At 38.7% G+C, this 26,402-nt stretch overlaps 1 protein-coding gene across 4 annotated transcripts in view; it reads right to left on the reverse strand.

Annotated features, from left to right (window-relative positions):
• Positions 1–809: 809 nt before the first annotated feature.
• ANKRD46 (ankyrin repeat domain 46) overlaps positions 810–26,402 on the reverse strand; it is a 37,714-nt gene continuing 12,121 nt past the window's right edge. For all 4 annotated transcript variants that reach the window (XM_030863009.2, XM_030863012.2, XM_030863010.2 and 1 more), the window contains exons 2-5: positions 12,605–12,705; positions 9,504–9,840; positions 8,170–8,328; positions 810–2,861 (exon numbers count right to left, since the gene is read on the reverse strand). In XM_030863009.2, coding sequence (XP_030718869.2) covers positions 2,645–2,861; positions 8,170–8,328; positions 9,504–9,814 — 687 coding nt within the window. In that variant the 5' untranslated portion in view covers positions 9,815–9,840; positions 12,605–12,705 and the 3' untranslated portion in view covers positions 810–2,644. The remainder of the gene's footprint in view (positions 2,862–8,169; positions 8,329–9,503; positions 9,841–12,604; positions 12,706–26,402) is intronic.

The raw sequence follows: 26,402 nt of genomic DNA on the forward strand, positions 1-26,402 counted from the left end.
CATAGATACCAAGGGCCCCCTGTCAAGTTACTCGCTGATTTTCAGCTGTGCGGTGGTCAGTGCCCCTACTTGCTAGTAACCCCTGCAGTGTTCAAGGGTCAACTGTACCTGTTTACTGAGTACGGTAAGTGATGAGGAATGAGAGGGAGAGAAGTGGGCAGTCAGATACGTTTAACTATGATAGGTTTTCTGAACATGCCAGGGATTGAGCTTCAATATGAAGGGTTAGTAATCCTGGGAGGATGTGGAAAAATGGTGCATTATAGGAGAAGGAAAAGATAAGTATTTAGAAACAGGAGTGAAAATTTTAGTAACAGGTGTTGCTGAGATGGCAGTAGGCAAGATTCTAGATGGTTCCACTGCCAGACTCATGACAGACAGCAGGGCAGGAGGAAAAAGCAAACTTATAATTGGGGATAGAGCCTGAATGCGGAATCCCTATTCCACTATGTCCTAGCTGTCTGATATTGGACAAGTTACTTAAACCTCCTAGTATCAGTTTCCTCATCTTATAAAATAGGGAAAATACAGCAGGGGTGGGGTGAACACAAGGATGAAATGAGATGAGGCACGTGAACTGACCTATAAAATTGGGAGGTGCTTAATCATGGTAGTTATTATCACGCTTAAATTCAAAAGCAATTCACCCAAATTAGTGTCAGAACATTTATAAGGCTAACATACGTGAAACGTGATATACCTATTACATCAGGTTTGAAAAAAAAACTTTGTTTTTATGAACAGCCAATTGGAACCCATTTAAAAAAATCCTAAATTAAAAGAAAAACAATGATACCTAAGCAAACAGATTGTGATTAAGAGATTATAAATACGTTTATTGGTAGTATTACTGAATACTGAATGCAGAGAATAGAATACAAAGAAATCAGCACTTGAAAGGAAACATAAATCTTTAAAAAATGCAATATATTTACATACATGTTAACCAATTTTGCACATCTGTTTAGAGTTACAAACAAAAGCAAAGCTAATTCCAAAGCTTTTAATCTGAATATACTTTGATTTTGAGTTCTAGTGTTCTCCATTCTAACATCCACGGTTTGCTGTATTTACACCAAGTATGATTAATTTTGTTTGTATCTAACCTAAAAGCAAGATGCTATGAGCTGATCCTGAGGCAGCCAGGTAAATCAGGAATTTTAGAACAGCTCTTTAAGACAGGATAAAGTCACATGAAAGAAAAATGCCTCAATCCTAGATATATAAATGCAAAAGAGAAAATATTAAGAAGCAAAAAGAATCACAGAAATACCAATTCTGCTTTAAATTATAATTTCTAATTCTAGCAACAATTCAATTAGCGGTAGCTTAGATGACTTATGTTCTAAAAAATAAAACCGTTAGTTCTTTCACTATAATTTTCTGACTACACCCAATGAATTAATTCTCAAGTCTTCATATCCTTTTTTTAATAACCCAAGAATATGACTTAAACATAGCAGAATCATTAACAAAAGAGGCCTTCAAACAACTGCTAAAAGCTGCAATACAGTTTGGGGGCCATATTTCAATTTACATAATATTAGCATTCAGAAAGAGTTTATGACACCTAGTACAATAGAGTTCAACACTGTTAATTCAGAAATACACCATCCATTCTTGCCATCAGAGAACAACTGACATGTATGGGATTGTCACCACAATTCTAACAGGGCCTCTAAACAGGATTGCACATAAAATGAAAAAATTATGAACTATGATACAATTGTGACAACACAGCTAGCTTATAGAACTGAATTTTTCACCATAATAATAGTACTACAGAATTACAGTGACGTTTAAACATCAGAATTATTTTCCCCTGCTAACTACTGAGTAGAGAAAGTTTTCTGACTGCATTTTTGATGAATAGAATATCTCTGAAATAAACACTAGGGGAAATTGACAAATGAACAAAATGAACTTCTCAAGTTCATTCGTCACAGATATCAACAACAAGCAAAGCAGCTTAGAAAAAAATCAAAATTATCCTAAAAACAAATAAATATAAAGATCAAATCAGTCATTTTTGAGGAAACTACAGCTCATTTTCAAAAGTTCTGTTTGGTATGTGACTAGACTTGAAAATATTAAAACAAACCAAGCATTCCAAAAATACTGATTTCCTCTACACAGAATTTGAAAAAAGCACTTCAAGTTTTAAGCTGAATGCTTCATTCTCCCCTAGCCCCCGCCCCCGATATTCCCCAGAGAGAGTAAATAAAAAGAGAAAAGCAACTCTTGCAAAAATAAACAAAAACAAAACTACCAACGAAAACTAATCATATAAGACAACCTTCAAACACTTCACTTTAGTTGGTCTTATGTTAGGGTAAGATTTCTGGAGCAAGGATTTCCTAGTCTCATCCTCTATCTCTCATTCTTTAGTCACTTCCATGTTTTTATCAGACAAGGCTACGCAGAGCCTTTCCTAAGAAGTCAGGCTGAGGTGGAGGTAGCTTTAGGACAGTATACTTGACTACAGTATGTAGTTAGTTCTTCTACAAGGATTACGATGTGTAAAACTGCAAAAAGAAAAAATGTACAGCCCTCACTGCCTTGCACCGAGAGAAAACTTTGAGAAACTGAGAACAAACAACGGAAGCCAGGACACTGGCATCTGCCTCCTCTCCCATGGGCTCTTCTAATGCACCAGTTCAGGCTGGTTTTCCACAAAGGGTAGCACCCCACTCACATAGTAGGCGATGCCAAGAGACAGCAGAGCAATGACAAAGATCAAGAGCAACACCCTCCAGAAGCCCAGATCCTCTACAAACTCCTGCCACGTGGTTCGGAAGCTGGACAGGACCCCCTCACCTTGCTGCACGTTGGGATTGAGGAGGGAATGGCTTTCCATGGCACTGTGAGAGAAGCAAAGGGAAAAGAAAGGGCATGAAACAACACATTTCAAAAACATAAAACCATAGGAACTGCATCGTTTAGAAAAGACCAACCTTAAAATACAATATTTACAAGAAGAAAACTGACATATATATACATTCTCACCCATCTGTGTACTGATTTATATACGTGCAGGTATCTGGACAATCTAACTTTAACTATAAACTGCTAAACAGTAATGATTATGTTTCTTGGTTTAGTATCTAGAAGAGTCAGTTAAAAATCCTTTTCTAATAAAAACGTCCCAAGCAGAAGTCTTGAAGTAGGTCAAATGAGTTGTTTCCACCAGGTACTAAAGCAAAACACATTTTGGTTATTTGAAATTTAGAATTCAACATGATGATTCAAAATTTAAGAACTCATGTTAATGGAAATAAGCAAAGACGGGCAAGTCTAAAAAACTGTTCTATAAAGTATGTGAATCTTAAAGTGAAAAAGGAATTTTTATTAATTTAGTTCAATAATCTGACCAATGAAGGAATTCCTTCTTTAAACTGTAATACTCTAGTAATGGATGCTTACTCTTCAGTCTGTTGTACACTTGGACAGGGCTAACCATTAGGAATTCCTCTTAATAGGTTCCTCCTACTGGTTTTAGTTCCATCTTGTACAATAACATAATATACGTTTATTTCTCTTCTATATAAAGGCTGAGTCTAGTTGAAAATAAGGTAGCACAAATACCATAAAAACACTGATTCAGGTTTTTGTAACTATATAAGCGAGAAATATGACCACTACAAATAGAGTATATCTGACACTGGTATTTGGAAGGCTGCACAGTGATGAATTTGAAGCTCTAAGGGATTAGCACCCACAATTACGTCACAACATGCAGGACCAACAACAGGGTATCATTTAGATTAAAGCCACAATGACCATAATCACTGGTATCAACTATCTACCGCTGTTATTATCCTTCCTAAACTCCTTCTCTTCATATTCTTCCAACCATCTTGGGGCAGAACAATGGAAACAGCACAAAACAATGTCTTAAGAGCCTGGTTCATCATGCAAAATTGACAGTGTTTTTTTTTGGTAACCTACAACTTTATTTTACTTCTTGACACTGTTAAACAAAGGCACTTCGTTTACTGGCATTTAGAGTCTTCTCTAATCATGGGAAGGTGATTTCTTAATGGGCCAATCTGTTTGACATCCAAACTTTTTTTTATATTTATCTTCTGAATAGGAGAAGACATTTTCAATGGGAATCTACAACAACACAAAAATTTAAAGAAAACTCAAGCAAGTTCAAAAATAAGATTAGAACTTTAAGAAGTTCAGGAGAGGTTAATTTTGACTTACATGAAATTTATTGACTACGTCTGAGTCAACATGCTCTCATACTTAAAAGTGTTAGATATACAGGTATCCCCCATTTTTTGAAAGTTTGCTTTATGCCTCCTCACTTTTAAGAAACATCTACAAAACTACCAGTATTTGCTAACTGAAAGTAATCCCAAGAGGATTTTTGCTTTTATACGAAAAAAGGCGAAAAGCAAAAACAGTGTTTAATGTTTATTTTGCAGGAAGAGTGGCACCACCAAGCTCCTTCCCCAGGAACTACACTCAGCATCTCAGCATCCAGCTGCAATATCTTTGAACTGTGTCTGTGAGCATCTGTGCTTTATCTCGATTTATTTTGTGCATCCATTAGTAAGATGAGTCCTAAGGCAATTGCTTTATGCCATCTCGGCTTAAGGAAACACTCTACTTTTGGATAGTGGCGGGTGGGGTAGGGATCTGTAAAATGAGAATTCAGTTGCACGTTCTCTAGGAGCCCATGAAGTTTTGCCAATCAGAACTGTCTATAGCAACCTGATCCAAGGAAATGTTTTCTACTGTCTAGGAAATACCTGATTCTAGCATGATGGTCTGTGTGTGCGTGTGTAATCTTTTTTGTACATGTGTCACCTACACTGTCTCTGTCATCCCATACCTACAGAGTAAAAAGGAACTAAATTAAACTTAGGATATAAGGGGGTGTGGGGAAATGTTTTTCATCAACTTGACTGATAGGCCCTTAAGAAGTTATGCTATGTTTCAGGGAATCATAAGGGGACTGGAAAATACTAAACACATTCAAAATCTTGCTTTATCTCCTGTTCTAGAAAAGGCTAATCATTACACAGCTATGCCACAATGCCATGTACTAGCCAATCCCTTTAAACTTTTCCCCCACTTTATTTTTTAAAAAATATTTATTTATTTGGTTGCACAGGGTCTTAGTTGTGGCAGGCGGGCTCCTTAGTTGTGGCTCGCAGGCTCCTTAGTTGCAGCTCACCAGCTCCATAGTTGCATCATGCATGTGGGATCTGGTTCCTTAACCAGGGATCAAACCCAGGCCCCCTGCACTGGAAGCATGGAGTCATATCCACTGTGCCAGCAGGGAAGTCCCTCCCTCACTTTTTTTAAATTGATGTAATTCATGTACTATAAAATTCATCTTTTTAAAGTATGTGATTCAGGGGCTTCCCTGATGGTGCAGTGGTTAAGAATCTACCTGCTAATGCAGGGGACACAGTTTCCATCCCTGGTCCAGGAAGATCCCATATGCCACGGAGCAACTAAGCCCATGCGCCACAACTACTGAGCCTGTACTCTAGAGCCCGCAAGCCACAACTTCTGAGCCCACACGTCACAACTACTAAAGCCAGTGCGCCCTAGAGCCCACGTGCCCTAGAGCCCACGCACCACAATTACTGAGCCCGTGTGCTGCAACTACTGAAGCCCACTTGCTCTAGGGCCCACGTGCCACAACTACTGAGCCCGCATGCTGCAACTACTGAAGCCCGTGTGCCTCAAGCCCATGCTCCGCAACAAGAGAAGCCACCATGATGAGAAGCCCGCGTGTCACAATGAAGAGTAGCCCCTGCTCGCTGCAACTAGAGAAAGCCTGCACACAGCAACAAGTAAAATTTAAAAAATTAAAGTACATGATTCAGTGGTTTTTAGTAAATTCGCAAAGTTGTAGAACCATCTCCACTATCTAATTTTAGAACATTTGGTCGCCTCTATAATAAACTCTGTACCTTCAGCAGCCACTTCCCACTGCCCCTTCCCCTGCTCCTGGCAACCACTACTTTCTATTTGCTGATTATGGACACTTCATATAAATGGAATCATATGATATTTGGCCTTTTGTGCCTGGCTTCTCTCATGTAGCATGTTTTCAAAGCTCATCCGCGTTGTAGCACATATCAGTATTACATTCCTTTTTATGGTGGAATAATGTTTCACTAGATGGATAGATGACAGTTTGCTTATCCACTCATCATCGATGGACTTTTGGGTGGTTTCCACCTTTTGGTTATTATAAATAATGCTTCTATGAAATTCATGTACAAGTTTTTGTGTGAACATGTGTTTTCAATTTTCTTGGGTGTATACCTAAAAGTAGAATTGTTGGGTCGTATGGTAATTCTGTGTAACTTTTTGAGGAGCTGCCAGACTGTCTTCCACAGCAGCTATGCTATTTTACATTCCCACCAGCAATGTATGACGGCTCGAATTTTTTCACATCATTGCCAGTACTTGTTGTTGTCCATCTTTTTGATTGTAGCCATCCTATTGGGTATAAAGTGGTATTTCACTGTGGTTTTGATCTGCATTTTCCCTAATAACCAATGATGCTGCTTTAAGCTTTTTAATTTAAGCTTCAACCACACCTTCCTACGATGACACTGAAGGGCAGGAGTAAGATAGGACAACTAGGTAGTACAAGTATTAATAATTCAATTTTTAAAGAACAGGCTTTACATAATGCCGTAAATAATGCAAATTCTCATGCTGAAGTGCAATGGCAGGTACGTGAAAGAAGTAGGAATAAATACTTCATGTTGCATTGCTCAAATGACTAATCACTTCTTAGTTAATAAGTAATCACAACTGAGGCAAAATGAAGTATATTTCTAATAAAGAGATGCCAAGAGATTGGCTATTAACAAAATATACCAAGCAAAGTCCTGAATATATACCAAGAAAATGCACATTCTCGGACATTTTTCACAGTAAAGAAGCTTAAAGTAGCTTTGAAAATAAATTTTAAGTTATTTTGCAAGAACATGATCTTTAATAAAAAACAGATAACTCAATGTTATTGAATTGCTTATAGCATCCTGACTGCCAATCCAGAGCACACAGATGAAAGAAGGGCTTGCAATGCACCTCTGGCTTCTCATTTTATGTACTTGCCAGCCTTCAGTGATAACTCATAAGGAGCATGCACTGTTCTAGAAGTAAAACTGTTTAATTTCTTTGGACAATAATAAGTATTTATAACAAACAAAATAATCCTAAACTTGAGAGTAGAATTAATGGTCCCCAAGGAGTACACCAGGCAGTCCACGAAGAGGGAGGAAAGGAGTCACGGGCACAGAAGAATCAAATTAAGGGTGAACTCTGAAAAACAGAGGATTTCATCTGGAACTCACAGAAACAATGATCCCAACAGTCTAAGTGGACCATATACTCCTAATTCCAAGTCTTGGTCAATCTGCTACTGAGTCAATAGCTACTGAGGGCCCTAGTCCACTGAAAATTGTGGGAGGAGACTATAAAGCTCATCATCCTTCCTCCCCTGTAATACCTGGAAAGCTTAAACTCCATGGTGGTCAACCAAACTACATGCTAGTTCAACTAAGTCTGGCCTAGAGACTTTACCTGTTGAGCCCGTGATGCCAGAGAAAAGATGCCTGGTCACCTTTCCAGAGCTCCCTGAACTACGTTCTAAACTGCTTCTAGATGAGAAATGATGAGATATTTGAGACCCTGTCAGTCACTACATCTTAGCTTCAATTACTTACAGGAGTCCAAATTTCATTTGTTCCGTCTCACGTAAAAGCCACTTTCACATCACTGAACTGTGTATGTGTTAAGTCTTGTCTTACTCTCCTCCTGTTTTACTTTTCCTCAGCACTTTAATTCCCTACCTTTGAAAGGTAGCTTTTTGGTTTTTTCTAATACTGTCCAAGTTCTTGTCCTGACTTATCTTTCTCCTCCTTTTTCGAAATTCCATTCTTTTTGTGATCTGTACTTAAATTCTCAGACTCCTGTTTCCCTCCCTCTTATTCAGCTCTTTTCACTTGTACTACCAATACAGCAGGCTGCCCTTGCCCAGTGGCTAACAGAACATTCTGTGCATGTGGGCACATAGTACTTTACTTCCGTTAATAGCTTTTCAATTGTAATCTGGAGCCATAAGGACTAATATAAGTTCAAAGAAAGTATCAAAGCACTTTACTTGAAAGTATCAAAGCAAAGTACCTTTCACTCTCAGCTGTCTGCATAGTCTCCAGTTTTGAGTGAGTTCCTCTGTTAAATCCTTTTACTTCCTGCTCTTCCAAAGATTCCAGCAATCGGATGACATCTTTATTCACTCCCCTGCGCTTTGCCAGAACCAGGGGTGTAGCACCTTGATGATTGCTAAAAAGTTCATAAAAATAAAGAGGTTATATTATACTGTTAGTAGCCATTTGTGTAGATCTCAGTGAGGAAGGCATGGGCCCCATTAACTCGAAATTAAAACCCAGAGCAGAACCAGCGGTTGAGGTGGAACCTGAATTTTGAGTTAACCTTTTTTTTTTTCCTTTTAGAGAAAAAGGAAAAAAAAAAAAAAATACAGGCAAGAGTAGATAAATGAGAATAAATAAAAGAAAAGGAGGGCATCTTCCTAGAAATTAATTGGAAAATTCTAGATTCACCCTTATCTGACATTTATATATTTCATGAGAAGGGTGTATATATTTTTTAAATGTCTAAGAATTAAACAAACAACAAAAAAAACCACCCACACTCAAAAGCAATCAAATAAGCTGCTTTGGTTCACCTAGTTATTTAACAACAGGAGAGAGCCCAAGTAACACTGAATCCTATAGTTAATTCCCACCACATCTTGTTCTGTAGCAGCAGAACCATTTACTGTCTTATTCAAATTTAGGGACACTAGAGCACCAATAAATTAGGGCAACATGAAACTGTGGCTTAAAGGTCAAGGTCACTTTTTAAAGTGGCCTGATCTTTCCCACTCAAGAGACGGAATCACTAAAACAAACCAAAAAAACCACTACTTCTTCAAATTGTTCAGTATCAAAAGGACTGTGAGCGCCCCAGAGAGATTATGAAGCTAGCATGGTATATTATACGACAGAAGGCAAACAAGCTTTGGAATCAGGTGGAACTAGGTTCAGATTCCAGCTGGGTGACCTTTGTTAAGTCATTTAACTCAGAATGCTTGTCTCAATTATTTCATCTATAAAATGAATACCTACCTTAAGAGTTATTCATTCTGAGGATTAAATGAGCTAAACACAGTATGTGCAGTGCCCAGGCTGCAACAGATTGTTGACAAGTGCCCTTGTCTTACAATACACAATTAATTAGTAGCAGAACCTAGCCACTATCTTCATAGAAAAACATACACTGCTTCAGCATAAATCTAGAAGTCAGCCTCTTGTTCGCTTACTCATTGCCCTCAATACCCTTCTGAACTTGCTGTGCTCAATCAGTGAGGAAACAAAATCAATGGACTCCAAGATTAGATCATTGGTTGACAGACTAATGGGAAGAAGTGACAAGACTTCAAAAACCACAGAACTTACCAAATATCAATTTTGAGTCCATTGGAAACTAAGAATTGAATAGTATCCACATGGCCACAGAGATGAAGAGCTGTGTTTCCCTGATAATCTGTGGCCAGGAGATCAGCACCAAATTTATGTAATAACTGGCAGATGTCTACATTCCCTCGGGCTGCTGCGAGGTGAAGGCCTGTTCTGCCCCTGGTGTCACGAATATTTGGGTCAAAGCCACTTTCCAAAAGCCTCTTGGAGTAGTTAAAGTCTCCATCAATACAGGCTTGTAGCAGGGGCACATTAGTCTGAGAGGAATCATTCACAAAAACGTAGGACATTGTTCAGATGTGGTGACGGAATGTGCCTGTAATGAAATACGAGGTGAACAAGATTCAGAGAAGCCAACTAAATCAAGACAATGAAGTCGTTTAGAAAAGCGCTATTTCTTTTTCTTCTTGGCCTCCTGCCTCTAATAAATTACCTCACCAAACAGAAACAACAACAGTTATCAATTATTATATTTTATTTTCCATTAAAATGTCTCATTTTTTTCATATCTGTTGAATCAAAATTGCAATTAAATTACCATAAAGCCATATTTCACTTTTCATCATATAAAAAGACTGAGATTTTTTTTTTTTGGCCGCGCCACGCGGCACATGGGTCTTAGTTCCCCAACCAGGGATCAAACCTGCATCCCCTGCATTGGAAGCATGGAGTCTTAACCACTGGACGGCCAGGGAAGTCCCTGGATTGAGATATTTTTAAAGTGAAGCAAAATATAAGTGCTTAGGGCTTCCCTGGTGGCGCAGTGGTTGAGAGTCCGCCTGCAGATGCAGGGGACATGGGTTCATGGCCTGGTCCGGGAAGATCCCACATGCCACGGAGCGGCTGGGCCTGTGAGCCATGGCTGCTGAGCCTGCGCGTCCAGAGCCTGTGCTCCGCAACGGGAGAGGCCACAACAGTGAGAGGCCCGCGTACAGCAAAAAAAAAAAAAAAAAAAAAAGATAGAAGTGCTTAGATTTAAGTTTATTACATCATCAGAAGACAAAGACAGTATGTTCCTTAAACTTCATAAAACTACCTATACACGCACATACACACACACAAACGCTACTACTGGTAGAGATTCTTATTTAAAACAAAGTAATTCTCTTTCATATATTTGCTTTTTATTGTATTTGAGATATTCTATATGGTAAAACAGAATTATCAGCTCAAAAGTTAACTAAATCAGCATGAAAAAAACAATAACTTAATTCACACTCAATAAGGACCTGCTAAATGTGTTTAGAGCACAAACTTCAAATTTTTCATAGAAAGAGAAAAGCTAAGGAAGGCAACAAACTAAATTTAAAAACTGGAAGTATCATGAAATTAAGAATTCTGTCCTTTTTACAGTATTGATCCTATTCTGCTTTGTTCTGTGGTTATCTAAATATCTGATTTTGCCAAACTCCCCCTGTCTGAAGATGGAGAGATGAGGAAAAACAGGTCTCTGTGGGGATGCAGAGGCAGGACAAAGGCAGCTATCCCAGCTGTGTCCATGCTAATACTTCACCCATCTGAGTAGCCTCGGTTCACCAGTAGGTGTTTCCACACATCCTTCATTGATACTTCCCTGCCCTCAGCAATTTCTTGGTCTCTCAGTGCATGCGTGCGTGCGCGTGCATGCGTGCGTGTGTGGGTGTGTCTCCACCCCACCTGCAATTGTCCCTTCCTTGGTTCATTTAAGAAAAAGTTAAAGCCTGACAAAAGAAACTTTACTAAGAAGTTAAAGAGAAAACAAACCCAAACAAGAAAACACAAAGGCAGAGACCGATGTGTTTGTTAAGATGGCTCCCTTACTCTAAGGTGAAAAAAGCTTAGTCACAGATGAGCTTGGCTTATAATTTATCAGGCAAAGTCTTCCTGGAACACAGATGGAACTGGATGCTAGATCAATCTATTGTGCCTAACCTCCCAGGGATTTAGGAAAGCCTGGCTCTGGAGTTCGGTGAGATTCTTGGCCCCCACTCCTTTTGGCCTGGTTTCCAGCAGAGCCACTGTCCCTCTATTCCTGGGCCACCTTAAGCTCTGCTGCTGCCATGCGTGCAAGGGGGAAACATTAACACAGACTGAGAGCCTGTTCCGAGCCAGGCACTGCATTAAGGGGTCTTAATGAATTTTGTTTAATCTTCCTAACAAGTCCATAGTAAGATTTATTATACCTGAATTTTAATAAGGAGTCATTGAAGGATTTTAAGTCAAGGAAATGGCATGGTCTTAGTATATTAGTCTTTCAGAAAGATGACTTTCTGGCAATACAGAGAGGTTAGTTTGGAGGGGGTCAAGATTGGAGACAGGGAGATCAATTGGTGTCATTGTAGAGATCCAGGCAAGAAATGATGATAGCCTGATCTAAGGCAGTGGCAGAGAGAAGGGGGCATACTGGAGAGGGATACACTAGATAGAATGAACACAACTCAATGACCTGTTGGATATAAAGGGTGAGAAGGAGCTGTTAAGGATAATTCTAAATAACGGGAAAATATGTTTATGATTAAGAATTACAGGGATCAAGATAAGATAAACCTCAGATTATGATACTATATAATGCTTTTTAAAGAAATTAACCGAATGGGAAGATGTTTCTCAAAAAAACAGTCAAAAATTCTCTTTCAAGGGTAATCTCCCTATTTTCCCCTACAGTAGTCATTGGATTGGATCATAAAAAAGACAGAGGTATCACAAGCTTTTAAAAAATTAAAATACCACATATCAAGTGCTTTTCACGAGGTACCGTGTTTCGGTTAAATTCTCTAAGTATAGATAATGAAAAACAATCTACTTGGTATTTTTGGTTCAAACAGTTAAGAATTCTTGTGGTTTGCAGACTGGGATTCTTTCGAACATCAGCTCAGTAAAAAGGACAAGTCTTTCTTGTCTATTTTTTAAGTGAGAATAAGCATGGTTTATTTTGTGATTTCTTTGTGCCCTTGAGAAGCTACTAACCTCCAAATTTAATAAGCCCAATGATAGATAACATTTTTCATCTTGACTATAGAACTGAATCTGCCCCAAAGCAAGGCCACAGTTCACTGAAGCTTTCACATGTTGTGAGGGAGTCCACAGTAGAAAATACTCACGTAAGCCTTAAGATTAGATCTTTCTCTCCGTGGTCCCACGGCAGTTTCTCTGAATTCTTAAGAAGGTTCAACAGACTATCCAGAAATGTGCAAGCAAGGATCTATAATAAATAGAAAATTCAGTTATAACAAAGATGTGGTGTGAAAAAGGACTTGCTATTCTACTAAACACAGGCAAGGTACAGGGACCTGTAGATATTTTCCAGAAAATCTATGGGTAAGGCATCAACTTATGAGGCTACTAAAGTCAATGACGAGTAATAAAGTGGTGAAAAGGAGGAAAGAAGGGCTTAATAAGGAGAAGCTCTGTTGCCCACTAACAAGAAAGCACGGTCAGAAAGATGAAAGAAAGAGAGTCAGATTATGTTACCATCAATAGAGGAGAAACTGCGCTCTGAAAATTCACTCTAACTTACCAGAATTTGGAATGCATATTTTTCCCATTATAAATGGTGGCTACATCTCAGGTTAGCCCACTAAAGCAATTTTAGAAATAAAATGCTATTTGCAGTGGGGGAAAAAATTAAAAACAACCAATACTTGTGTTTAAACCAAACAGGTACATTTAAGAAAAAAAATGTCTAATCTGTCTTGAATACTGGTACTTAAATCTCCTCCTGAGATTGTCCAACTACCTTTTCTTTTCAGTGTGAAAGAAAACTGGCTCAAATCTATCTGCAGTCTTTTCCACATGCCTGACCCCACCCCTCCTGCATCTCGGTGCAGCCCCACACTCACACTTTCACTGGGACCCCCCTCAGGTTTCCCCTTAGGGCACTGACAGACATTTGAAGAGTCCCCCATCAGTTCCACTGCACTCTTTTCTTGAGGAAACGTGGAAGCAAGGGGGTCACGGACAGGCAGCAGGGACCACAAAAAATCAATAGTAATTTGTTAGGCAAACATTTACTGTGTGCCCAATATGTTCCAGATAATATGCTAAGTGGTAAATTTGGGATATAAAGTCTAAATCCCAAATTTATAGTTCCAGCTGAAATTCATGACTTTTACTAGTCATTTACGCTGTCATCAAGTCCCTTTAAATAAACTTATAGGGAATAATCAATGGCATTTTATAAAGCTCCATTTACCATACGTAAGTCGGGTTGTATCATAAGGGCTATCAGTGTGAGGTTGGAAGTGAAGACAAACTACATGTGAGGACCAGTCCCACAACAGTTCAGCAAATATCAAGATGACATGATAATACGCAAAACATCCAACCCTCTTCAACTGTTCCCTTATATTTCTGCAAGTCTGTAATACCAGTTTAGACAGATTTCATTATCACTGAGCCACTTAATTGATTTCCCTGAACAAATAGTCTGCATTCACCCAAGCCTACTATTTTCCTTTTATGTCCTGCCCACTAGAGCTGAGTCTTCATGACTAAAGTCTAATATATTAATTTAAGATGTGGCTTTTTCAATGTTAAAATGGTACAGGGGTTATTCTGAAGATAGTAGGATTTATATTATGAAAAGGACAAGTGTAGCTGTTTATTTGGAGATAGAATTATCGATTATATAGTTATGTGCCCCCAAAGTAATCCTAATGTTTCCTTAAATCCATAAGAAAGACCATTTTCTGCCAGTTTCTTTTGATATGACAAGGTCACATAAGAAAATAAACGATCAAATTACAAATTTATGTGATTTCAAACTTAATGCTATATAAATGCATTAGACCTAATTACTAGAAACCTGCCAAGAAAATGCTGAAGACCCTAAATAAACCACTAGAAAGCTATTGATAGATTCCCCAAGAAATAATAGAAATGAATAAAAATTGGGACACGTTAACTATTGTCCAAAGGGTGAAGAGGACTAAAGATTTTTTAAATTAAACCTTTTATTTTGAGATAACTGTACATTCAAATTCAGTTGTAAGAAACAATACAGAGAGATCCTGTGTACCTTTCACCCAGTTTCCCCTGATGGTAACACAGAGTAAAACAATAGTAGCACCATATCACAACCAGGATATTGACATTGATACTGTCAGGATACAGAATATTTCCAGCCCCACCAGGATCTTTGCCCTCTTACAGCCACACCTACTCCCCTCCTGCCCCTACCTCTCCTTAACCCCTGGAAACCACTACTGTCTTCCATTACTATAATTCTGTCATTTCTAGAGTGTTACATAAATAGAGCCATACAGTATGTAACCTTTGAGGATCTTTTTTTTTCACTCAACATAATTCTCTGGAGATTTATCTGGGTTGTTACCTGTATCAACAGTTTGTTTCTTTTCTACTGCTGAGTAGTATTCCAACGTATAGATGTACCACAGTTTAACTGTCTACCTACTGAAGGACATCTGATTATCTCCAGTTTTGGGGCATTATGTTAAGGCTTCTAAAAACATTCAGGTACATATTTTTATATTAAGTCTTCATTTCTCTGGGATAAATGGCCAGGAGTGCAATGTCTGGGTCATAGAGAGGCCTAAAGATTCTGATGAAAAGATTATTGAGTCTAAATGTGCTCACCTTCTCTAAGAAGAAAGGAAGGGAGGAAGGGAGGAAGGGAGGAAGGGAGGAAGGGAGGAAGGGAGGAAGGGAGGAAGGGAGGAAGGGAGGAAGGGAGGAAGGGAGGAAGGGAGGAAGGGAGGAAGGGAGGAAGGGAGGAAGGGAGGAAGGGAGGAAGGGAGGAAGGGAGGAAGGGAGGAAGGGAGGAAGGGAGGAAGGGAGGAAGGGAGGAAGGGAGGAAGGGAGGAAGGGAGGAAGGGAGGAAGGGAGGAAGGGAGGAAGGGAGGAAGGGAGGAAGGGAGGAAGGGAGGAAGGGAGGAAGGGAGGAAGGGAGGAAGGGAGGAAGGGAGGAAGGGAGGAAGGGAGGAAGGGAGGAAGGGAGGAAGGGAGGAAGGGAGGAAGGGAGGAAGGGAGGAAGGGAGGAAGGGAGGAAGGGAGGAAGGGAGGAAGGGAGGAAGGGAGGAAGGGAGGAAGGGAGGAAGGGAGGAAGGGAGGAAGGGAGGAAGGGAGGAAGGGAGGAAGGGAGGAAGGAAGAAAGGTCTTCTTTGAAGTCATTTCTCTGGGTGCTAGGAGAGTAAGAGATTATTTATGGAAGAGTTTGTAGGACCTACCATTTGGAAGGGCTCAGGTAGAAGCCCTGGTATTTACCAAAGGGAATGTGTCATAAGAACCATTCCACAAGCAGAGTTAGAGGCACTAATGTGTGATATCTTTCAAGATTCACAGAAGGCTGAGCCTGTCACCTTGTGAACGGATATGGGCATACTGGAGGCTGCTTTAGAGGTGGGGAAAGCAGAAGGGAGAGAGACGTGATACAGTCTGACTGTCCTGAGAGGCGCTACTTTCAGGAGTGAACAGCACTCTAGAGAGGCAGTTTCTCTACTGTCAGATGTTCAAAGAGTGTGGCTACTCCACCCAGAATGTATCTGGAGCTGGAATGCCTGGGTCAGAATCCCAATTCAGCTACTTACTAGCTGTATGACTTAAGCACCCAAAAAATAACAGTTATTACTCTCCTGGGGCTGGGTATAGTCCTCAACTGTGCTCTAGCTTGCATAGAGCACTGATCCTCTGGTAACACAGCAGTTTCTAACAACTGGGTAACCTCTAGTGGGGAGTAAAGACCTCCAGGAAAGAAAAAGAGAACTGGTTCCTCCTGGCAGAAGAAAAACCACAAGAACAGCCAATAATGGGAATAGTCAAGCCCCAGAAAGTCCTCTGGTTGTTCACCATGGCCTGGTTCTGATTCCTAAGGGACAGTGTCCATAAGGGACAGTGTCCAATGACTGGCTCAGAGGCTAATTCCCTGGGATTGTTAAAAGCAGGACTTTGGGGGTCAGATCTTAGAGGGCTGGCACAGCTTAGTATTTAAAACTCCAACTCCACGCTCTGTGGCACTGCCCAGGAAACGTCATGAGGATGCAGGCACTCATCCTTTGGGACAAGGCAGTCACCCAGATCTCAGTAACAAGAGCTCCGAACGCGAAACAGCACTTGTCTCAACCCACATAACAATAAGGAGGTTTTAGTGAAAGCTTGTGAGTCCCCAACTTGATAAGAAAGTTCTAGTTAATACTCCCTTTCCTTTATATTTTATTTTATGTTAATCGTAGGTCAATCTACAGAACTTTAAGATAAGTATTAAGAACTAATGGAGAGAACGGAGCCCGCGTTTCTGCAGAGCTGGAACTCCCGGCTCAGGGTCTCTTCCCTCCGCCGTCACGGAACTGCCCCGGAGCCCAAGGGGAGGGAGGCCTCACTGAGGATGCCAGCTCCGGAGGGGCCCCGGTGGCCGAAGCCGCAACAGTCCTGGGACCGCGGGCCAGTTGTTTCAACAAGTAACTTAAAGACAAAATGGAAAAACAAGGAGGTTTGTGCCTGAGATGATGCTGACATGAAACCATGGATGGCCACCTTGTGCCAGCCGTGTGGATGAAAGGCTCTTGGTGCTCCAGCCAGGAGTCAGTGCTGTGCCTCTGAGCTGGGAGAGCCAACTTCAGGACACTGGTCCACAAGAGGCCTCCCAGCTCCACGTAACATCAAACAGCGAAAATCTCCCAGAGATCTCCATCTCAACGCCAAAACCCAGCTTTACTCAACGACCAGCAAGCTACAGTGCTGGACACCCTATGCCAAACAACTAGCAAGACAGGAACACAGCCCCATCCATTAGCAGAGAGGCTGCCTAAAATCATAATAAGGCCACAGACACCCCAAAACACACCACCAGACGTGGACGTGCCCACCAGAAAGACAAGATCCAGACTCATCCACCAGAACACAGGCACCAGTCCCCTCCACCAGGAAGCCTACACAACCCACTGAACCAACCTTAGCCACTGTGGACAGACACCAAAAACAAAGGGAACTGCGAACCTGCAGCCTGCGAAAAGGAGACCCCAAACACAGTAAGTTAAGCAAAATGAGAAGACAGAGAAACATACAGTAAGTTAAGCAAAATGAAAAGACAGAAAAACACACAGCAAATAAAGGAGCAAGGTAAAAACCCACCAGACCTAATAAATGAAGAGGAAATAGGCAGTCTACCTGAAAAAGAATTCAGAATAATGATAGTAAAGATGATCCAAAATCTTGGAAATAGAATAGACAAAATACAAGAAACGTTTAACAAGGACCTAGAAGAACTAAAGAGCAAACAGTGATGAACAACACAATAAATGAAATTAAAAATTCTCTAGAAGGGATCAAGAGCAGAATAACTGAGGGAGAAGAACGGATAAGTGACCTGGAAGATAAAATATTGTGCAGAGCAGAATAAAGAAAAAAGAATGAAAAGAACTGAGGAGAGTCTCAGAGACCTGTGGGACAACATTAAACACACCAACATTCGAATTATAGGGGTTCCAGAAGAAGAAGAGAAAAAGAAAGGGAATGAGAAAATATTTGAAGAGATTAGGGAAGTTGAAAACTTCCCTAACATGGGAAAGGAAATAGTTAATCAAGTTCAGGAAGCACAGAGAGTCCCATACAGGATAAATCCCAGGAGAAACACTCCAAGACACATATTAATCAAACTATCAAAAATTAAATACAAAGAAAACATATTAAAAGCACCAAGGGAAAAACAACAAATAACACACAAGGGAATCCCCATAAGGTTAACAGCTGATCTTTCAGCAGAAACTCTGCAGGACAGGAGTGGCAGGACATATTTAAAGTGATGAAGGAGAAAAACCTACAACCAAGATTACTCTACCCAGCTAGGATCTCATTCAGATTTGATGGAGAAATTAAAACCTTTACAGACAAGCAAAAGCTGAGAGAGTTCAGCACCACCAAACCAGCTTTACAACAAATGCTAAAGGAACTTCTCTAGGCAGGAAACACAAGAGAAGGAAAAGACCTACATTAACAAACCCGAAACAATTAAGGAAATGGGAATAGGAACATACATATTGATAATTACCTTAAATGTAAATGGATTAAATGCTCCCACCAAAAGACACAGACTCGCTGAATGGATACAAAAACAAGACCTGTATATATGCTGTCTACAAGAGACCCACTTCAGACCTAGGGACACATACAGACTGAAAGTGAGGGGACGGAAAAAGATATTCCATGAAAATGGAAATCAAAAGAAAGCTGGAGTAGCAATTCTCATATCAGACAAAATAGACTTTAAAATGAAGACTATTACAAGAGACAAAAAAGGACACTACATAATGATCAAGGGATCGATCCAAGAAGAAGATATAACAATTGTAAATATTTATGCACCCAACATAGGAGCACCTCAATACATAAGGCAAATACTAACAGCCATATAAGGGGAAAACGACAGTAACACAATCATAGTAGGGGACTTTAACACCCCATTTTCACCCATGGACAGATCATCCAAAATGAAAATAAATAAGGAAACACAAGCTTTAAATGATACATTAAACAAGATGGACTTAATTGATATTTATAGGACATTCCATCCAAAAACAACAGAACACACATTCTTCTCAAGTGCTCATGGAACATTCTCCAGGATAGATCACATCTTGGGTCACAAATCAAGCCTTGGTAAATTTAAGGAAATTGAAATCGCATCAAGTATCTTTTCCGACCACAACGTTATGAGACTAGATATCAATTACAGGAAAAGATCTGTAAAAAATACAAACACATGGAGGCTAAACAATACACTACTTAATAACCAAGAGATCACTGAAGAAATCAAAGAGGTAATCAAAAAATACCTAAAAACAAATGACAATGGAGACACAACGACTCAACACCTATGGTATGTAGCAAAAGCAGTTCTAAGAGGGAAGTTTATAGCAATACAATCCTACCTTAAGAAACAGGAAACATCTCAAATAAACAACCTAAACTTGAACCTAAAGCAATCAGAGAAAGAACAAAAAAACCCCAAAGTTAGCAGAAGGAAAGAAATCATAAAGATCAGATCAGAAATAAATGAAAAAGAAATGAAGGAAACAATAGCAAAGATCAATAAAACTAAAAGCTGGTTCTTTGAGAAAATAAACAAAATTGATAAACCATTAGCCAGACTCATCAAGAAAAAAAGGGAGAAGACTAAAATCAATAGAATTAGAAATGAAAAAGGAGAAGTAACAACTGACACTGCAGAAATACAACGGATCACGAGAGATTACTACAACAACTCTATGCCAATAAAATGGACAACATGGAAGAAATGGACAAATTCTTAGAAATGCACTGGGCATTCTTAGAAATGCTGAGACTGAACCAGGAAGAAATAGAAAATATGAACAGACCAATCACAAGCACTGAAATTGAAACTGTGATTAAAAATCTTCCAACAAACAAAAGCCCAGGACCACATGGCTTCACAGGCGAATTCTATCAAACATTTAGAGAAGAGCTAACACCTATCCTTCTCAAACTCTTCCAAAATATAGCAGAGGGAGGAACTCTCCCAAACTCATTGTACGAGGCCACCATCACCCTGATACCAAAACCAGACAAAGATGTCACAAAGAAAGAAAACTACAGGCCAATATCATTGATGAACATAGATGCAAAAATCCTCAACAAAACACTAGCAAACAGAATCCAACAGCACATTAAAAGGATCATACACCACGATCAAGTGGGGTTTATTCCAGGAATGCAAGGATTCTTCTATATACGCAAATCAATCAATGTGATACACCATATTAACAAATTGAAGGAGAAAAACCATACAATCATCTTGGGCTTCCCTGGTGGCGCAGTGGTTGAGAGTCCGCCTGCCGATGCAGGGGACACGGGTTCGTGCCCCGATCTGGGAAGATCCCACATGCCGCGGAGCGGCTGGGCCCGTGAGCCATGGCTGCTGAACCTGTGCTCCGCAACGGGAGAGGCCACAGCAGTGAGGGGCCCGCGTACCGCAAAAAAAAAAAAAAAAAAGACAAAAACCATACGATCATCTCAATCGATGCAGAGAAAGCTTTCGACAAAATTCAACACCCATTTATGATAAAAACCCTGCAGAAAGCAGGCATAGAGGGAACTTGCCTCAACATAATAAAGGCCATATATGACAAACCCACAGCCAACATCATCCTCAATGGTGAAAAACTGAAACCATTTCCACTAAGATCAGGAACAAGGCAAGGTTGCCCACTCTCACCACTATTATTCAACATAGTTTGGGAAGTTTTAGCCAGAACAATCAGAGAAGAACAAGAAATAAAAGGAATCCAAACTGGAAAAGAAGAAGTAAAGCTGTCACTGTTTGCAGATGACATGATACTATACATAGAGAATCCTAAAGATGCTACTGGAAAACTACTAGAGCTAATCAATGAATTTGATAAAGTAGCAGGATACAAAATTAATGCACAGAAATCTCTGGCATTCCTATACACTAATGATGAAAAATCTGAAAGTGAAATTAAGAAAACCCTCCCATTTACCAATGCAACAAAAAGAATAAAATATCTAAGAGTAAACCTACCTAAGGAGACAAAAGACCTGTATGCAGAAAATTATAAGACACTGATGAAAGAAATTAAAGATGATACAAATAGATGGAGAGATATACCATGTTCTTGGATTGGAAGAATCAACACTGTGAAAATGACTCTACTACCCAAAGCAATCTACAGATTCAATGCAATCCCTATCAAACTACTACTGGCATTTTTCACAGAACTAGAACAAAAAATTTCACAATTTGTATGGAAACACAAAAGACCCCGAATAGCCAAAGCAATCTTGAGAACGAAAAATGGAGCTGGAGGAATCAGGCTCCCTGACTTCAGACTATATTACAAAGCTACAGTAATCAAGACAGTATGGTACTGGCACAAAAACAGAAATATAGATCAATGGAACAGGATAGAAAGCCCAGAGATGAACCCATGCACATATGGTCACCTTATCTTTGATAAAGGAGGCAGAAATGTACAGTGGAGAAAGGACAGCCTCTTCAATAAGTGGTGCTGGGAAAACAGGACAGGTACATGTAAAAGTATGAAATTAGAACACTCCCTAACACCATACACAAAAATAAACTCAAAATGGATTAAAGACCTAAATGTAAGGCCAGACCCTATCAAACTCTTAAGAGGAAAACATAGGCAGAACACTCTATGACATAAATCACAGCAAGATCCTTTTTGACCCACCTCCTAGAGAAATGGAAAGAAAAACAAAAATAAACAAATGGGACCCAATGAAACTTCAAAGCTTTTGCACAGCAAAGGAAACCATAAACAAGATCAAAAGACAACCCTCAGAATGGGAGAACATATTTGCAAATGAAGCAACTGACAAAGGATTAATCTCCAAAACTTGCAAGCAGCTCACGCAGCTCAATATCAAAAAAACAAACAACCCAATCCAAAAATGGGCAGAAGACCTAAATAGACATTTCTCCAAAGAAGATATACAGATTGCCAACAAACACATGAACGAATGCTCAACATCATTAATCATTAGAGAAATGCAAATCAAAACTACAATGAGATATCATCTCACACTGGTCAGAATGGCCATCATCAAAAAATCTAGAAACAATAAATGCTGGAGAGGGTGTGGAGAAAAGGGAACACTCTTGCACTGTTGGTGGGAATGTGAATTGGTACAGCCACTATGGAGAACAGTATGGAGGTTCCTTAAAAAACTACATATAGAACTACCATACGACCCAGCAATCCCACTACTGGTCATATACACTGAGAAAACCATAATTCAAAAAGAGTCATGTACCAAAATGTTCATTGCAGCTCTATTTACAATAGCCAGGACATGGAAGCAACCTAAGTGTCCATCAACAGATGAATGGATAAAGAAGATGTGGCACATATATACAATGGAATATTACTCAGCCATAAAAAGAAACGAAATTGAGTTATTTGTAGTGAGGTGGATGGACCTAGAATCTGTCATACAGAGTGATGTAAGTCAGAAAGAGAAAAAGAAATACCATATGCTAACACATATATATGGAATTTAAGAAAAAAAAAAAAGGTCATGAAGAACCTAGGGGCAAGACGGGAATAAAGACACAGATCTACTAGAGATTGGACTTGAGGATATGGGGAGGGGGAAGTGTAAGCTGTGACAAAGCGAGAGAGTGGCATGGACATATATACACTACCAAAAGTAAAATGGATAGCTAGTGGGAAGCAGCCGCATAGCACAGGGAGATCAGCTAGGTGCTTTGTGACCACCTAGAGGGGTGGGATAGGGAGGGTGGGAAGGAGGGAGATGCAAGAGGGAAGAGATATGGGAACATATGTATATGTATAACTGATTCACTTTGTTATAAAGCAGAAACTAACACACCATTGTAAAGCAATTATACTCCAATAAAGATGTTTAAAAAAATGGGAAAAAAAAGAACAAATGGAGAAACCGTGTTCTATTTTAACATATACTTATTATAACATAACTTTAAATTGGTCTTCCATACCAAATATCACCAACCATACAGAATGTATTGATTTATTTTTCATTTTGAAAGGTCACTGGGAAAGGCAAGACTAAGTGCTACAAATGGTTCAAATGGACTGACAGCCTTATGCCTATATAGCAACTTTGGTCAGAGATCAAAGCACCAGACACTTCAACAAAATTCAAGGGAAAAATGGCACACCTGAAGAGATGTGCTATCAGATCTCAATGCCTGCATATTCTAATGTCAAAGTACTAAATCTGAGAATGACATACAGTAAATGGAACCCCCAAATCTGGATTCACTATACCTCACTTAGTTATTCTTACCCTTTTAAAAGGATACAGTTGTTTTTAAAATATAAAATAACCTCAAAGAACCATAAAACAAGAACATCCAATGAATTCATTAAATCCTAACTGCTTGCACTTTACAATTACTGTTCTTAAAACCTAAGCACTGCACAGATTCCACAGATATTAGGAAAGGGTAAAAAAAAAAGCTCAACCTAAAAGAAATTTAGCTGTGAGCAAGTAAACATTTTAACAATAATTTAAACCCCTTCCCAAAATATCGATAATATATTTCTTCAGTCTGTTTATCTTCAGCAGCTATACTTCTCTAATAGAGTGGTCTTAATAATTTGCAAGGCTCAGAAAAGTGGCCTTAATATGGCCTTAATGTGTTTAAGGCCATATTACTGTACGTGGCAGAGTGGACTTCAAATTTAGTCTATAATATTTGCAATATGTCATGCAGCTTCTATACAGTTATGAAGATAACCAGGAGAAAACAGTTCATACAAAGCTTTGTTACTTGTGCAGAACCGTTTTCTAAAATTCCTGACAGTCTTCCTCCAGAAGATAAAAAATGGGTCTGACCTGTCTGTGCACCCTGGCAGATTACACAGTGCCTGACGTGTTATTTCTTGAAATCTAGACGTGAGAGAATCCAATAATTCTTTGCTGAATGTACACTCAATTAAGTTCATTGTAACAGGATTTTAAAGTAACATTTTTTTTCTTATGACTAATTCTACAGTTCATTGTGAAATTCTTAAAATAAATATGAACAAAGAGAAGAAAATAAGTTACTCATAATCCTACCAACTAGAAATAACTATCATTAACATTTTGGTGCTATGGTCTCACAGCTTTTTTCTCTCTATATTTTTTAAATTCATAATATACTTACTAATGTTAAACTTTTAAAATTATACTGTGAACATGCTTCCATGTTACCAGTCTTCTATTACAATTTTTAATGGTCATGTTATATTGTATGCATGTACCATAATTTTCTTACTGAATTTCTTAGCACACTAAAAAAGAATTTTCCCTATACTTTTCTAATTATTACACAAATTCAAATTCACTGACATTTTAAGCCAATCAAAATGTAGATGTCTAAGAGAATATTAAAATAATATTTTTGGTCAAAATTTGACTATCACAATGGGTTTTCAGGCAATGTATTTAAAAGATGTGACACAGATGGATCTGACTATAATGTAAGGCTGGGGAACCAATTTCATTTTTTTATTGGCAAATGGTTTTACTGTGATAGCAATCTTGATGCAATGCTCGTTTTGCTCACTATAAAACTTCCAACATCCTGGTTTACAGTTCATCTTAAACTAAGTTGGATTTAGGATCCTTATTTATCTGTTTTTTTGAAGATTGTCTTGGGTCTGAGATTCACATAAATCTTACGGGTAGGATTCCATATTTCAACCTTTGAGGTATCTACCAAAACAAAGGCAAAAAATATGTAAATATTTGAGTTCTTAAAAAAAGGAAAAGGGTAGCCCCCCTTTTGAAAGCATGGTAGTAAGTAAACAAAAAAAAGAATTGAGAATACTATCCTTTCAGGCTATCGCAGTACCATGAAGAACATTTAAAGGAGGAAGTTTATAAGTAGAACCTTCTGAATTTTACTTCCAAGGCTCAAAAATAATTAACAGAAGTTCAAAAAGAGTAATTTTTAGATAAATCTGGACCCACCACAGAAACATGTTTACTTTATATTTAAATCTGTGGAGAACACATGTTTTATGGTATTTCCAAGTCGAATCTGGTAAAATTTTTAATCTTGTGATTTCTTCAATGCCAAGCTATCAATTACTTCATAATTAAAAATGTTTTAATGCACTAAAGGGGAGGTTAATTTCAAATGTGTGAATTACAGATGCTACCTTAAGAAAGGCCAGTTGTGTTTAAGTTCATATAATAATTAAAAGTAGGCTAATCGGGTATTACTTAGGTGGTGCTCTTAGGGAACAAAGGATTTATTTATGTTTATAAATATTTATTGCTATGTTTATTATTTATAATTAAAAAGGAAAAATGATTTATTTGTATGTTTGCTATTACTCTGCAAACAACTGCTTAGCAACATGTTTAACATTTATTAAGTTATTATTACTCCAGGTACTGTTTAAGGATTTTTCCTGTAATAACTAATTTAGTCCTCATGAAAAAAACCTATACGGTAAGTACTATTGTTATCCTCATTTTATGGGTGAAAAAACTAAGTCCCTAAGTTTGTTTTTGTAAGATTCTTTTTACATAATGAAGTAGTTTAGCAAATCTTTTCATCAAAGGTTATATAAAGGGAAACATCAGACTAGCCCACACACTCCGAATTAACTCAGAATTATTTCATTAAAAGTAAACTTTTTAAACTGCGGAAAAACAGACAAAAACATACCTGGAAATGTTTTTTACTTTACAGGAAGCATCAGTCTAACACATATATTCTGATTAATTCTTTGCAATCATTTCACACAAAGTAAACTTTTTTAAGTGTGAGAAAAATAAAAATATTTGGAAATACTTTCCACTTTACAGGGAGTGACTACATTCCTGGACTTGTTATTCTCAACTATTTCTTACTTGTTGGGATAGTGAGAAAACACTTGCCTAAGTTTTTATTTCTCTATCAGGAAATCAAAACACACCAACCAAGAGTTTCTGATACATATTTCCTGCAATATTTATATTACTTATTATTTCTTGCATTATTTAAATTTAGTTACAATTCAAATTTCAGAAAGATACTGGTTTAAAATAAATAAAAATTAACTTTTCACAAAGAGAACATTGTTTATCTTGGATATTTTATTTTTTTATCTTTTTGCGGTACGCAGGCCTCTCACTGTTGTGGCCTCTCCCGTTGCGGAGCACAGGCTCCGGATGGGCAGGCTCAGCGGCCATGGCTTACGGGCCCAGCCGCTCCGCGGCATGTGGGATCTTCCCGGACAGGGCCACGAACCCGTGTCCCCTGCATCGGCAGGCGGACTCTCAACCACTGCGCCACTAGGGAAGCCCTGGATATTTTATTTTACTCTAATGCCTTTCAGTATTTTCCAAAAGTTTTACTGTTTACCGTGTTTAAAATTCTTAGCAAGGAACCTCCTCCCATAGAAGTTTCCAATTTATAAT

Source organism: Globicephala melas, chromosome 17 (genome assembly GCF_963455315.2).
Source record: "Globicephala melas chromosome 17, mGloMel1.2, whole genome shotgun sequence".
Taxonomy (NCBI): domain Eukaryota; kingdom Metazoa; phylum Chordata; class Mammalia; order Artiodactyla; family Delphinidae; genus Globicephala; species Globicephala melas.